The sequence below is a fragment of the Geotrypetes seraphini genome, chromosome 7 (assembly GCF_902459505.1).
Source record: "Geotrypetes seraphini chromosome 7, aGeoSer1.1, whole genome shotgun sequence".
NCBI lineage: Eukaryota > Metazoa > Chordata > Amphibia > Gymnophiona > Dermophiidae > Geotrypetes > Geotrypetes seraphini.
In genome coordinates this window covers 46,121,845-46,136,325 of record NC_047090.1, presented here as the reverse complement: position 1 = coordinate 46,136,325, position 14,481 = coordinate 46,121,845, and the positions used below count along the sequence as shown (strand labels likewise).

The following is a 14,481-nucleotide window of genomic DNA, read 5'->3' as shown; positions in this document are numbered from 1 at the left end:
CCGACAGGAGGATGCCCAACTCCTCCTGTCGGAACCCCGGAACCCCCTCCCCCCCAAACTCGTAATCGCCGACAGGAGGATGCCCAACTCCTCCTGTCGGAACCCCGGAACCCCCTCCCCCCCAAACTCGTAATCGCCGACAGGAGGATGCCCAACTCCTCCTGCCGGAAAGCCCAACGACCCCCCGCCCCAACTAATCTCCCTCCCCCAACTAACCTTTCAATGTTGGTCAGCTGGAGGGGTCTTGCTGCCGTCCAGCCGACGGGTCTGCCTCGTGGAAATGAGACGGCACGCCCCTTCCCGGCCCATCCCCGCTAAATCTAAGGCCTGATTGGCCCAGGCTAGGCACCTTGGCCAATCAGGCCTTAGGATTAGTGGGGATGGGCGGACCCGCTATGCCTAAGGCCTGATTGGTCCAGGCTTCTACAGCCTGGGCCAATCAAGCCTTAGATTTAGCGGGGATGGGCCGGGAAGGGGCGTGCTGTCTCATTTCCACGAGGCAGACCCGTCGGCTGGACGGCAGCAAGACCCGTCCAGCTGACCAACATTGAAAGGTTAGTGGGGGGAGGGAGATTAGTTGGGGCGGGGGGTCATTGGGCTTTCCGGCAGGAGGAGTTGGGCATCCTCCTGTCGGCGATTACGAGTTTGGGGGGGGGGGGGGTCCGGGGTTCCGACAGGAGGAGTTGGGCATCCTCCTGTCGGCGATTACGAGTTTGGGGGGGGAGGGGGTTCCGGGGTTCAGGGTTCCGACAGGAGGAGTTAGGCATCCTCCTGTCGGTGATGGGACAGGCGGCCGCGGCCGCTATACTTTATTGCAGCAGGGAGATCCCTTGCCGCGATCAGTATAGCGGCCGCGTCTACTTACAATGTAGACCAGCATTTTGCTGGCCTACATTTTAAGCGTCTCTTCCTCTACTAGGGAGACGCGTAGGGCCGCCTAAGTTCGCCTAAGGCCTGTAGGCGAGCTTAGGCATCTTGCGGGTCTCCCTAGGCTCCCGGAGGCGCCTTCAGGCTTGCCAGGGGAGCATTTTTTTAAAAAAAAACGTGCATCCCGATTGGCTGATTAGACAGCTGTAGGACGTCTACAGCTGCCTAAAATCGGGACGCACTTTTGGAGAATCAGGGCCTAAATGTTTGAGGTTTGTGCAGATGAGGACAGAATTTGCAGGGATGGGGCAGGTACAGGGCAGAACTCACGGGGACAAGATGGGAGATGGAGATGGATCCCGTAGGGACAGGGACAAATTTATCCCCTTTTCATTTGCTAGGAGGAGGAGTGTGTGGCGCAGTGGTTGAAGCTACAGCCTCAGCACCCTGGGGTTGTGGGTTCAAACCCCACGCTGCTCCTTGTGATCCTGGGCAAGTCACTTAATCCTCCATAGCCCCAGGTACGTTAGATAGATTGTGAGCCCACCGGGATAGACAGGGTAAATGCTTGAGTACCTGATTGTAAAACCGCTTAGATAACCTTGATAGGCGGTATATAAAATCCTAATAAAACTTGAAAACTATTGTGGATATCCTGGAAACCTGAATCTAAGCCAAATGGTCTCCAATTAAATATTCATTGACTTGTAAATAAAATTTAACCTCAAATTCTCATACACTCAGAATTGTACAATTCAGCCTAGGACCGAAGTCCCAAGAGCCGGATCTACCACCCAGTCACTGTATATGGAATATTTTATAAATACTTTATATCATTTAAAAAATTGTTTCAATTTATAAATGAATAAACATTTGCAAATAATTTTTTAAAAAAAAATCTTTATTGATTTTCAAATTACAAATGCACAATAAATGATTCACATATTTGTACATTATATAAGCGCAACAAACCTTACAAATATTACTGCACAAAGAAATTTTCCCCCACTCTCCCAGTTAATAAATAAATCAAAACCTTCATGAAACTATTTATAAATTCCTATATCAATACCATTTCCATTCCCCCACCCCCCAAGATGTGTATTTTTATATGTCCACAAAATGAAAAATTATTCCTCTTTACAATATTTAGCCAATGACTCCCAAACATCCATAAAATTCTTAAAGTGTCCCTGTTGTATGGCCATGCACTGCTCCATTTTATAAGTATTAAAATTTTTTTAGGATGTGTGCGGATAATGCAGAGCCTGGTGACGTCTTTTTTTTTTGTAAATCTTTATTGATTTTTAAACTTTAATAGTGCAATACAAATGGTAAATCATAAAAACTGCACAAAAACACACTATTAACTATACAATTATTACAATTAAACAATCATTTTCTCCCCTTCTTATCTTAATTATTTAAACCACAGTTCTTCAACCGCCGGTCCGCAGACCGGTGCCGGTCCGCAAACAAAATCTTGCCGGTCCGCGAAGGATTTGGTCCCCGCCACAACGAAAGGTCGGCGTCAGCTGACTTGCAACTTCCTGTTGCAGTCGCTGTGCCGGGACTCCTGCCTTCCACCGCGTTTGCCTCCTGCCTTATCTCCGCACCTCCAGACCAGCAGCGGCAGCTCTGTGTGCTTTTAACTTCGTCACATCGCATCATCGAAGCGGGCCGGTCTAGCAAAGGCCCCGAGGCTGCCTCATGAAACCACGCTAAACTATTGATTAGGGGCAGCTCTGTGCCGAAGTTAAAAGTACACTGAGCTGCCGCTGTTGGTCTGGACTCTTAGGCCGCTGAAGGAAGGCAAAGAGCAGCTTCCTGGAGGTCACCCTTCCTCTCGCCTTTGCAGGTCCTTTTTTTTTTTTTTTCCTTCAAACAGCAACGGGCCCCAGCATCGACATCAATCAAGTAAGTTCCACTGTTCCTTGCAAGCGGTTCTGCTCGGCCAAAGCTTCCCCTCTGACATGAGCCACCCTCAGGGGAAAGAAAGTGACCCACAAAGTTGAGGGGAAGGGGGGGCAGATGATGGAAGTTGTGGGGGGGGGGAGAGAGAGAGCTAAGGGGCAGATGATGGAATGGAGGAGATGAGAGAGAGAAGGGGACAGATGATGGAAGTGAGAAGAAGGGAGAGAGAGCAGAAGGCAGATGGATGTCAGTTGAGAGGGGAGAGCAGATGCTGAATGGAAGTGGGGAAGAACACATACTGGATGGAAGGAGGAGATAAATAAAGGGGGAAGAAAATAGTAAGATAATGGAGGGGTGAGGGAAAGGGGTGACAAGCTGTGGGTAGACACAGTGAAAAGAGGGAAACAGGACTAAATAGTAAGAAAGAATTTAATTTAGATGGAGGCAGAAAATAGAGAAGGAAGACCAGAGAAGAAAAGGGAAGAGAGAGCAGAGAATGATATCAGATCTGAGTGGAGGAAATGAGAAGAGAGATATGCTAAAAACCACAGGGGGGAGGGAAGGATAGAGATGCCAGACCATGAGGGGAACAGAAGAAAGATGATGGATGCCAGACCAAATTGGGGGGGGGGGCAGGGAAAGACAGACAGTGAATGGAAGGGGCAGATGCTGGACTGAAGAGACAGAGAAGGTTATCATGCCGCTGTACCGGGCCATGGTACGCCCTCACCTGGAGTACTGCATCCAGCACTGGTCACCGTACATGAAGAAGGACACGGTACTACTCGAAAGGGTCCAGAGAAGAGCGACTAAAATGGTTAAGGGGCTGGAGGAGTTGCCGTACAGCGAAAGATTAGAGAAACTGGGCCTCTTCTCCCTTGAGCAGAGGAGATTGAGAGGGGACATGATAGAAACACTGAAGGTACTGAAGGGAATAGACTTAGTAGCTAAGGACAGGTTGTTCACCCTCTGCAAGGCAGGGAGAACGAGAGGGCACTCTCTAAAGTTGAAAGGGGATAGATTCCTTACAAATGTAAGGAAGTTCTGTGGTAGAAAGCTGGAACGCTCTTCCAGAGGCTGTTATAGGGGAAAACACCCTCCAAGGATTCAAGACAAAGTTATACAAGTTCCTGCTGAACAAGAACGTGCACTGATAGGGCTAGTCTCCGTTAGGGTGCTGTTCTTAGACAGAGGGCTGCCGCGTGAGCGGACTGCTAGTCATGATGGACCTCTAGTCTGACCCAGCAGTGGCAATTCTTATGTTCTTAGGGGAGACACTGGCTGGAAGAGAGTGAAAAGGCAATGAAAGCAGAAACCAGAGACGACAAAAGGTAGAAAAAAATAATTTTATTTCTATCTTGTGATTCAAATATATCAGATTTGAAATATGTATCTTGCTAGACATAACTGGGGAGTGCAAAGCCCAGGCAGTGCTTCTTTAGCTTCCAGCTGGCTTAGGGCTCTCTCTGACCAGGGGGCAGTTGCCCTAGTTCCACTCCCCTAACACCATTCCTCTCATGTGTGACTGTGGTATTCTGTTACATGATATTTGTGTAGCATTCTGTAATAATTTGGCTTATTCAGTTTTCTTGATAGTAGAGGGGATATATGTGAAGGGGAGGTGAGACAGGGGTTTTGTTGATCTTTTGTTGCCCTGTATTATTTGTATTTATAAAATGACAATTGTATAGAATATTGTTTCTTTTTATACTTTAATAAAATATGTTCAATATAAAATTATAACTATTTGAGGCTTGTGCGGATGGGATCAGATGGTTTGTGGGACCGAGCTCGTGGGGACGGGGCGGCGATGGTTTTTTTTTTTAAAAAATTCAGTCTAAGTAGTTTGCCGGTCCATTATTTTATTTCCGCCGGTCCATAGGTGTAAAAAGGTTGAAGAACACTGATTTAAACAATAAGATATAGGAACTTTTTCAAGGAACCCACAAGGGAGTTGAAATTGTGCTTGATGGTCACACATTAAGGGTGATGCTTTAAAGTACGCCGTAATATTCTAGCATATCAACAGAATTCAGCGTGGAGGTTCTTAAAACTGCTTGTTGTTTTTTGTTGCTTTTCATTTTTTAAATGATATAAAGTATTTATAAAATATTCCATACACAGTGACTGGGTGGTGGATCCGGCTCTTGGGACTTCGGTCCTAGGCTGAATTGTACAATTCTGAGTGTATGAGAATTTGAGGTTAAACTTTATTTTCAAGTCTATGAATATTTAATTGGAGACTATTTGGTTTAGATTCAGGATTTTTAGATCTCCACATTCTTACGTGTTATTTTTCTATAATACATTTCCCTACTTTCTTTATTTTTTAAATGTATCCTGGAAACCTGATTGCTAAGTATGTCCTAAAGACTGGCTTGAGAACCCTTAAGGGTTCTCCTGGAAAATACAGAGATGTATCCAGAATAAAGCTTTTTTTTTCTGCATGTGCCTGCCCACACAACACACCTCATCCACAACACCTCAACCAGACATAGGAAAACTCACACCCCATTCTCATACCCCCCAATTAAGGAGATCAAACGGAAAAAACTATATGATGGCCTCCTGGCCACTCAAGCAGCCAAACTACACAACCAAATCACCAATCTACTGATGGCATCCCTCGACTACAAAACTTTTAGAAAAGAAATAAAGCCCATACTCTTCAAGAAATCCCTGAAATAACACCGCAAGTATCAAATACCGCTTCTCACTAAAGCCAACTACGCTAAACAAATAGCCATACTCATTTCTTACTCTCTTTGAAATTCACCAAATTTTTTTTTTGGTAAGATCCTTTTGTAATACTTCCTTGATAATTCTTTTGTAATCCGCCTTGAACTGCAAGGTAATGGCGGAATAGAAATCCCTAATGTAATGTAATAATAATTTGATGCTGCTGTTCGTCAGGATGCCACACAACTGATCCATTCTAGAGCGCCCTAACAGTTCTCACCTATTCCTGAGAGTAGGGTTACCGTATGGCTCCAGAAAAAGGAGGACGGATTGAGACATCCGAGTTTTACTTCCATTGCTTTCAATGGAAGTAAAACCTAGATGTCTCAACGCGTCCTCCTTTTTCTGAAGCCTTACGGTAACCATACATGAGAGCACTCTAGGAAAAACGGTTCATAGACCAAAGCGCGTGATGACAAAGGCGCGCTGACAACCCAGCGCAGACAACTGAGCGCAAGGTGGAAGCGCACCGAAGAAAAACAGTATTTTAAGGGACTCCGACGGGGGGTGTTGGTGGGGACCCCCCCCACTTTATTTAATAAAGATTGTGCCGGCGTTGGGGGGGGGGGTTTGGGGGGTTGTAACCTCCCTCATTTACTGGAAACTTAACTTTTTCCCTCTTTTTTAGGGTAAAAGTGAAGTTTTCAGTATAATGTGGGGGGTTACAACCCCCAAACTCCCCACAACGCCGGCGCGATCTCTGTTAAATAAAGTGGGGGGTTCCCCACCAACAACCCCCGTCGGAGCCCCTTAAAATACTGTTTTTCTTTGGTGCACTTCCACCTTGCACTCAGTTGTCTGCGCTGGGTTGTCGTCGCGCCTTTGTCGTCGCGTGCTTTTGACCTGTCACCAGGAAAAACAGCAGCCCTAACCTAGAATTGAAGAGTCTTAAACCTGCTGAGCGGAATACTGGTATCTCAGGGCAGGATGCACAAAGCTCGGGCAGCCCAGCAAAAAATACTGGGGTGGGAGCGATTTTGATTTTCTGGGGCATGCTTAGCACAAATAGCATGCAAATCATATGCACATTATTTGTGCTTGTTAGGCGAGTAAAAGGGAGAGGAACTGTGCCTGGCGCCTGCGCACAAGAGCTAAACGGTAGGCACAGCTCTTCTGCGCAGGCCCAGTACAGTCCCCAATCACCGGGGCTTGCAAACAATTTATTTTTGAAGGGTTTTTTTTTTGTTTGTTTCATCCACGATATGGACGCAGCTGTTGTACGAGTGTGTCCTGTGCTTAAGAGCTGTGTTATGATCAAGTTTCAAGTTTCTAAAAAAATTTGATCTGCCACCTTATCATATATTTCAACGTGGTTGTACAATTAAAATTAGGGTACAGCAATTAACATAAGAGGACAACAAACAGAACACCTAGACAGATTATAAGAAGACTGAACAAACGGTTACTTCTTATTATGACAGGAGTTGGTATGCAACTAATCAAGAAAAAATGGGATAGAATAAATAACAATTTTGGGTAGGAACCCTTATGTCAAATTTATAAGTCTGACCATATGAACTCGTTACAATTGGGACACTATAATAAATTTAAAGAAATCTGGGATCCATTAACAAAATTTTGTACTAATTGATCCATTAATATTACTCTGTGAATGAGTGTTATGCACATCCGGGAAGGGTAGGTGGGAGGGAGGGGAGGGGATAAATACTTATCTTATTATTTGAATATAATAAGTGCTGGTTTTTTTTTCTTTGTTTGTTTGTATCAATTGTTGGTTAATCTGTTGCACTTTGTGTTGGCTTTTAAAATGAATAAAGACTTATCATATATTTCAAGGTGGCTGTACAATTAAAATCAGGGCACTGTCATCTTGATGTAGGGACACTGGATCATCTGCTGTTCTATTGTCCTTTGATACTTAACTTTTGGAAGTCAATATAGGGACAGATTAATACCATAATGGAGGCATCAATTCCATTGACGTATGAGGTAGTTATATGCGGAACGTTATTGCATATTAAGCCCCCCATGGACCGCTATAAATGCCGGCTTTTCCTTATTATGACCGGGATAGCCATGCAAATGATTACTCGCAATTGGAAGAATTGGGATCACCTTAGTTTTCCTTTTTGGTAGGCAAGCTTATGTTTAACTTATAAATATGAGAAAATGAATGCTGACATGCTGGGGCATAATAAGATATTCAAATTAGTATGCGGTCCATTGACGTCTTTTGTAGATTTGCTATAGTTGTCCTTTATCGTTATCTTTATTTTCCGTTGTTTTTCACCCACACATCCAAGGGGGGTGGGAGCGGGAAGGGGGGTATATCTTTTGTTTTGGTATTATTCCTGATGGTAATGATAGATGGGGGAGGGAATTTTCATCTTTTGTATAGATACTGATTGATTATAAGTGCTTGGTTGATTATCATTATTTGTATATCAATTGTATTGCACTTTTTGTTGGCATTAAAAAAAATTTTAGGGTACAACAATTAACATAAGAGGACAACAAACAGAACACCTAGACAAATTATTAGAAGACTGAACAAACGGATACAAAAGGGAATAGGGAGAACTACAACGTAATTTTAAGGAAAGAGAAAATGCCGGCATGGGGCATATACTCACACAACAGACACACAAACAGTTACTGGCAGCTTCACACCTGCCAGAAAATTTTGCCCAGTAAGAGGTGGGTGTTCCCCTTTTGTGTATTACAAGGAATGCTCGTTTTAATATGAATGAGCTCCTTGTAATGAATTTGCATAGGGTTCTCGGTGGCTGCTACCGTGATTAGTAGAAGCTTCCGAAAACCCTTTAGAACATCATAGGCTGAGCTGCCTTGCAAGTAAGACTATTATGAAATAGTCACTCTGTAAACCTTTGCAATGAACTAAAGCAAATGTCCTTCAACTGCTATTGAAACTTATGCTCAGAGACATGAAGGCGGATTTAGCCAATTCACCACCCAATCATCGCATTGTTCAATACAGTGTCAGAGTGGTAACGATGGTGAATGCGGTGATTGGGTGGTGAGGCGGCTAAATCCGCCTTCATGTCTCTGAGCATAAGTTTCAATAGCAGTTGAAGGACATTTGCTTTAGTTCATTTCATATTACAGAGTGACTCATAATATTTGACATATCCACGTTTAATCACTCAACATTTTCATTTTGGTTGAGTTATCTGCCCTTTTTCAGATTTTTGACTGAGTTTGCAAGTAAGACTGGCTACAACCAGTCTTATTTCAGTGGCTAGAGTCTCAGCATCTGTCCCTCAGTTCAGCAAACTGGGCCAACGGGGTCTTCATATTTTCTTGTGCTAAGGGCTCCTTTCACTAAGGTGCACTAGCTTTTTTAGTGCATGTAGGATATGACCGCGCGCTACACCGCACGATATGCAGCTAGCACTAACACCAGCTCAATGCTGGTGTTAAGGTCTAGCGTGCGCGCTGTTCTGTGCGTTAAAGCCCTAATGCAGCTTAGTAAAAGGAGCCCTAAGTCTCTTCTTAAGGTGGAATTTTAAGTCTTACTTTGCATGCCCCCTTATCTCCCACAGTTGCAAATAGTTTGGATCTCTGCAGGAATGATATGTAGGCCTTTTTTTAATCATTGTGTGCTTGAGTAATCTTTGGATGCTCTCCATGTGGTAGAACATTGTCTTGTTTATGTGGCGATGTGGGCAATGTTGCTTAGAGTATCACACTATTAAACTGAGGTGAGTCTGATGGGTTGTTTTTGTTTGCCTTTGCACAGGATTTATTGTAGTACCGATATTGATCCAGGCCATCAGAAGCTCACACAGCTGCAGGCTGTGATCCGCTTCCTTAAGGGGGAGGAACCCGATCTGAAATGTGAGTGCTGCCCCTTACATAGAACACAAACGAAAAAAAGGCTAGGACAGTATAATCTCTTTACTACACAAAATAAAAGGGGACTAGAAACATCAATATGAATAAACAAGTTCATTGAAAGTCAGCCACTGATAAACTATATAGCCCAATAATGAGTGGTGATTGCTAGCGTCAGGGGACTAATTTTTTTACAATATTTATGTAAATCAGAAAACAGTGAGAGATTATTGGCACAAAACGGTAGCAGGATATAAAACCTAGGAAAAAAAGAGAACAATAAGAAAGTGAAGGAACTAGGCCCAACCCAACCACTAGGCAGACTTGCACAGTTTGGAGAGTGGTGACAGCATTGCATTTAGGGCCTGATTCTAGAAATGGCGCCTGCCACGATAGGCGCCTGCAAAATGAGTGCCTATTGCATGTCAATCACTGGTAGGCACTACATCCAGAATTGCATCTATTTTTTGGACAGATGCCTTAAATGTAGGCCAGAATTTTACAGGCCTACATTTAAGGCGTCTGACTCGGCCATGGAAATACCTAGGCACACCTACAGATGCCTAAGGCCACTTCCAGCATAAGCCATGCTAAACACCTCCGTAAGCGCATGTCAGACAACTACATTTTTTACCATACAGATATTTTTTAAAAACATGCATCCCGATTGGTCTTTTAGATGGCGGTAAGACACCTATCGCCACCTACAATTGGAATGCTGTTTCTAGAATTAGGCCTTCAGTCTCTAAACAAGAGTCAGCATGGATGATGCAAGGCCTTTTGGGCCATATTCTATAAATGGTGTCCTAATTGTAGCTTTCTAGTGATACCTAAGTTCAAGATTCACGCCAAGCTTAATTTTTAATTGGCTTAATCAGTGTGGTAATTGACTGCACTGGTTATCAGCCAATCAAAAACAAAGGGAATAAAATATTGGAAGATACAATGACAGTAAATGAAAAACCTTTATTGTTGAAAGTCAAAAAAATGTGTGAGCACTGGAATCCATTACATCTGTCTTGGTGGGGGAGAGTCCAAACCATCAAAATGATGATCTCGCCTGTAGTTTGTTACCAAATGAGTATGTTACCAGTTTATTTTCAGAGTTCTTTTTATAAAAACTAAACGGGATTGTTACAAAATTCCTTTAGCTTGGTAAAACTTCTAGAATAGCCTTAGTATCTTTGCAAAAATCTCAACCAATGGGAGGGGTAAATTTTCCAAATTTTTACAGATATCATCAAGCCTTTTTTTTTGCGTCAGGGTATGTAATGGATCCTTCCTGAACTCATGGAGAGTCTGCTAGATTGGTTGATTCTGGAAAGTCATCTTATAGCCCCACTTCATCTTAGCCATATTTTGAGTATCAAGCTTCCTAGAATATATAAGGACAATACTATTTTTCATTCAACTTGGGTGACGTTAAAATTTATAGATGCTTTAACTCCTATTCCGATACAGCAAACCAAATGTCAATCCCTATGGTTGAACTCCAAGATACAAATCTGCGAGTCTAAAATCCTCTGGAAATATTGGTTGCAGGCAGGCATTCGTACTCTAAATGATGTAATTCTGAATGGGAAAATGCTAAATTTATTACAATTACAACAATCATTTGATATATCAAAGTCTCAAGGTTATAAATGGTTGCAGTTCAAGCAGGCCATTCAGAAAGAGTTCCCTGACTGGCGCAACTTAAAAAATCAGTACAGCTTGCCGGGTCTATGTTTCCAGACAGATTTTCAAGGGCATCAGGCCGCTAAGTGGTACAAATTAATATCTGAATATTTGGCGAAAAAACCTAAAACAAGCTTAAGAGACATTTGGAGTATAGAAACAAAGTAGCATATTTCTGCTACGCAATGGCCATGGATTTGAACTTGTAGAATGAGATGTACAGCGTCAGCATCTATGAGACAAACTTGGTTCTTTTTGTTATATATAATTTTTTGGACCCTTGTTCGTTTACAAAAGTTGGATAATTTAAAGTCTAATAGATGCTGGCACTGTCATCTTGATGTAGGGACACTGGATCATCTTTTATTCTGTTGTCCATTGATACTCAATTTTTGGAATTCAATTTGGGCCAAGATTAACATGGTATTATATCTTGATTCCATTGTCTTATGACGTGTTTTTATTCGGGACATTGTTGAAACTTAAGAATCCAATTGATACACATAAAAATAGACTTATTATTATGACGGAGGTGGCCATGCAGTTAATAACTAGAAATTGGAAGAACTGGGATAGGTTGAACTTTTCTTTCTGGTGGGAAACAGTTTGTCTATATTATAGATATGAAAGGATGATTGCAGAACAATCTGGACATTGCAAGAGGTTTAAAGAGATTTGGAGTCCATTGGAGGTATTTGTCAGGCAACAGAATGATTGAATCCTTAATTTCTGGGTTTTCTTAGATTTCTACACACATCCAGGTAGGGAGGGAGGGAAAGGGGGGATGGGCTGGGTTAATGTGTCTCAGTGGTATGCAAGAATATAAGTGCTATTACTTGATACTGTTGATTGTATATTTGTTGCACTTTGTATAAGTTTTGAAAATCAATAAAAATGTAATAAATAAAAAAAAATTGATTAAGCAATTTAAGAAATTGGCACTGAATTCTTAGGACGCCTAAGTGGAGGCACCCTTCCACGCCTAACGCTACCTAACAATGCCTGTGTTAAAAAGTATACCCAGCAACTGAAGGCTAATGTCTTAAGACTTGGAACTCAATCAATCTCTCTTTAACCAATCCCAAGTGTGTACTTCTTCCTTTTACTCATATATCACATCATTTCAGACCTTCATATTATACTTTTTTATTTGCTTTCTTTTGGACCTCAAAACCACCCTCCTCCATCCGTTACTTTCGTGCTTTAAAACGGGGAGCTACACAGGTGTAATATCCTCACTGGCCCGTACTAATTATTCAAATGCAAATTTAGCACTGTTTTAACACTTTTTTTTGTTTTTTCTACATTTCAGTTTGTACTTAGCTTTTTTGTCAGTGCAGCGGTAGGACCCGACATGTTTCGCATCCACTTCGTCAGGGATCCTTGCAAGCCGCTAACATCCACCCGCTCTTTGCGATTTAAACTTTGAGCGGGGTGGATGTTAGCGGCTTGCAAGGATCCCTGACGAAGCGGATGCGAAACATGTCGGGTCCTACTACTGCACTGACAAAAAAGCTAAGTACAAACTGAAATGTAGAAAAAACAAAAAAAACAAAAAAAAGTGTTAAAAAGTGCTAAATTTGCATTTGAATAATTAGTACGGGCCAGTGAGGATATTACACCTTTGAAGCTCCCCGTTTTAAAGCACGAAAGTAACGGATGGAGGAGGGTGGTTCTGAGGTCCAAAAGAAAGCAAATAAAAAAGTATAATATGAAGGTCTGAAATGATGTGATATATGAGTAAAAGGAAGAAGTACACACTTGGGATTGGTTAAAGAGAGATGTGTTAAAAAGTAGGCACGGTTATGGGTAGACAATAGGCATGGTTGATTTAGGCATTGATAGGCATCCGACATAGTTGCCTTCAAATTAGGTTAGTGAAAAGCTGGTCTACTGGATTAGCACCTATGTCTAGGACGCCTAGCGATGCCTAAATACGCGTGGGTACCATTAGGCATGATTCTATAAACAGCCCTTAGCAGTTGATTGACAACAGCACTGAGCAGCACCACCAATGTAGGCACGCTTAGGTGCCGTTTATAGAATTTGACTCTTTGTGTCTTGCTCCATTCAAAACAGGAAGTTCAGCCCTCCAAAACAGGAAGTTCTGAGGGGTGGAACACCATTTGCAGCAGTGGATGTAATGAAGGAGAAGTTCAGATCTTTTCTACAAATTAGTTTTCTGTTTATAATATGTATTCCATCAGGTATATAATCAGCTGCCTCAGTTGGCTTTTGGTTTGTTTTGGTAATGCAGCCACAGCTGTCCCCCAAAAATGTGGATTTTGAGCAGTTAGTGGCTGGAGCTGAATATCAGGACCATGGCAATATTAACGACTAGCATTACCTGGCATCAGTGCACCTTACATTTTCATGTCAGCAGATTGACTGCCATAGACCTAATGTAACTATGGGTGCCTGAGTGTAGCAAGGATGAGTGTAACTTAAAGTAGGGTTACCAGATTTTCCGGAATGAAAATCCAGACCCATGGCCCTGACCCCAGGCCCCCAAGGCCTGGCCCCGTTCCACCTGAATCATGCCCCCGTTCTGCCCCCAGCCCCAGCCCTGCCCCTTCAACCCGTTCGCTTGTTGGGAGGGCACTGCACAATTGCTTGTGTGACATCCTGTTGTCACCATGTTGCATCCGCGCATACTCAGATGCCGTCCCGACGTCGCTACTAGCTGGAAGCTTATCAAAATCAGGACAAAGTGCTGGGTTTTGAAAAGCCATCCAGACCCCTGGACATGTCCTTGAAAAGGAAGAAATGTCCGGGGAAATCCAGACGTCTGGTAACCCTAAGTTAGAGTATTCTGTTATAATTGTATGTTTGTATTGTTTTTGATTTACTGTAAGTATATTTGCTGTAAGCCGCTTAGGTCCTGAGCGGATCTAAATTTTTTAAATAAATAATGTTTGTAACTGGGAAATAATGTGTGTAACTGAGAACTCCACCCATGCTCTACCCACATGCATGTTGCCCTTAAGAGTTACTCCTTAAGAGGAGATTCATGAAAGAGCATTAAGCACATTAGCGCATGCTAACTGCTAAAGACACCCATTCTATGGGTGTCTTTAGTGGATAGCTAACGTGATGCTAACACGCTTAACGCCCTTTTATGAATCCCCCCTAAATCACTTACGAACAGCCTTATAGAATAGTGCTTATACCCTACATTTATGGACGCAGAGATGTTAGAGAATGACACAGTGACAAAATTCATCACCGTCCCCGTCCCCGCGGATAACCGCGGGAAATAATCCCATGTCATTTTTTAGTGTCTATTTCAACCTCAGGCTGTTCTACTCCAGCATTCTAAAAAGCAAAGCTTGAGGGTCATTGGTTGCGGCCATTCATACTCTGATTCTTCCCTCTCTCCTTAAAGAATAACATGAAGATGGTTTCCCGAGGTTATCCGCGGGGATGGGAACGGAGATGAATTTTGTCACCGTGTCATTCTCTAGTGTG

General features: G+C 42.8%; 1 protein-coding gene across 7 annotated transcripts in view; it reads left to right on the top strand.

The window, feature by feature from the left end:
• CACNA2D4 (calcium voltage-gated channel auxiliary subunit alpha2delta 4) overlaps positions 1–14,481 on the top strand; it is a 577,533-nt gene that overhangs the window by 236,660 nt on the left and 326,392 nt on the right. For all 7 annotated transcript variants that reach the window (XM_033951433.1, XM_033951432.1, XM_033951431.1 and 4 more), the window contains one exon: positions 9,242–9,339. In XM_033951433.1, the coding sequence (XP_033807324.1) occupies positions 9,242–9,339 (98 nt within the window). The remainder of the gene's footprint in view (positions 1–9,241; positions 9,340–14,481) is intronic.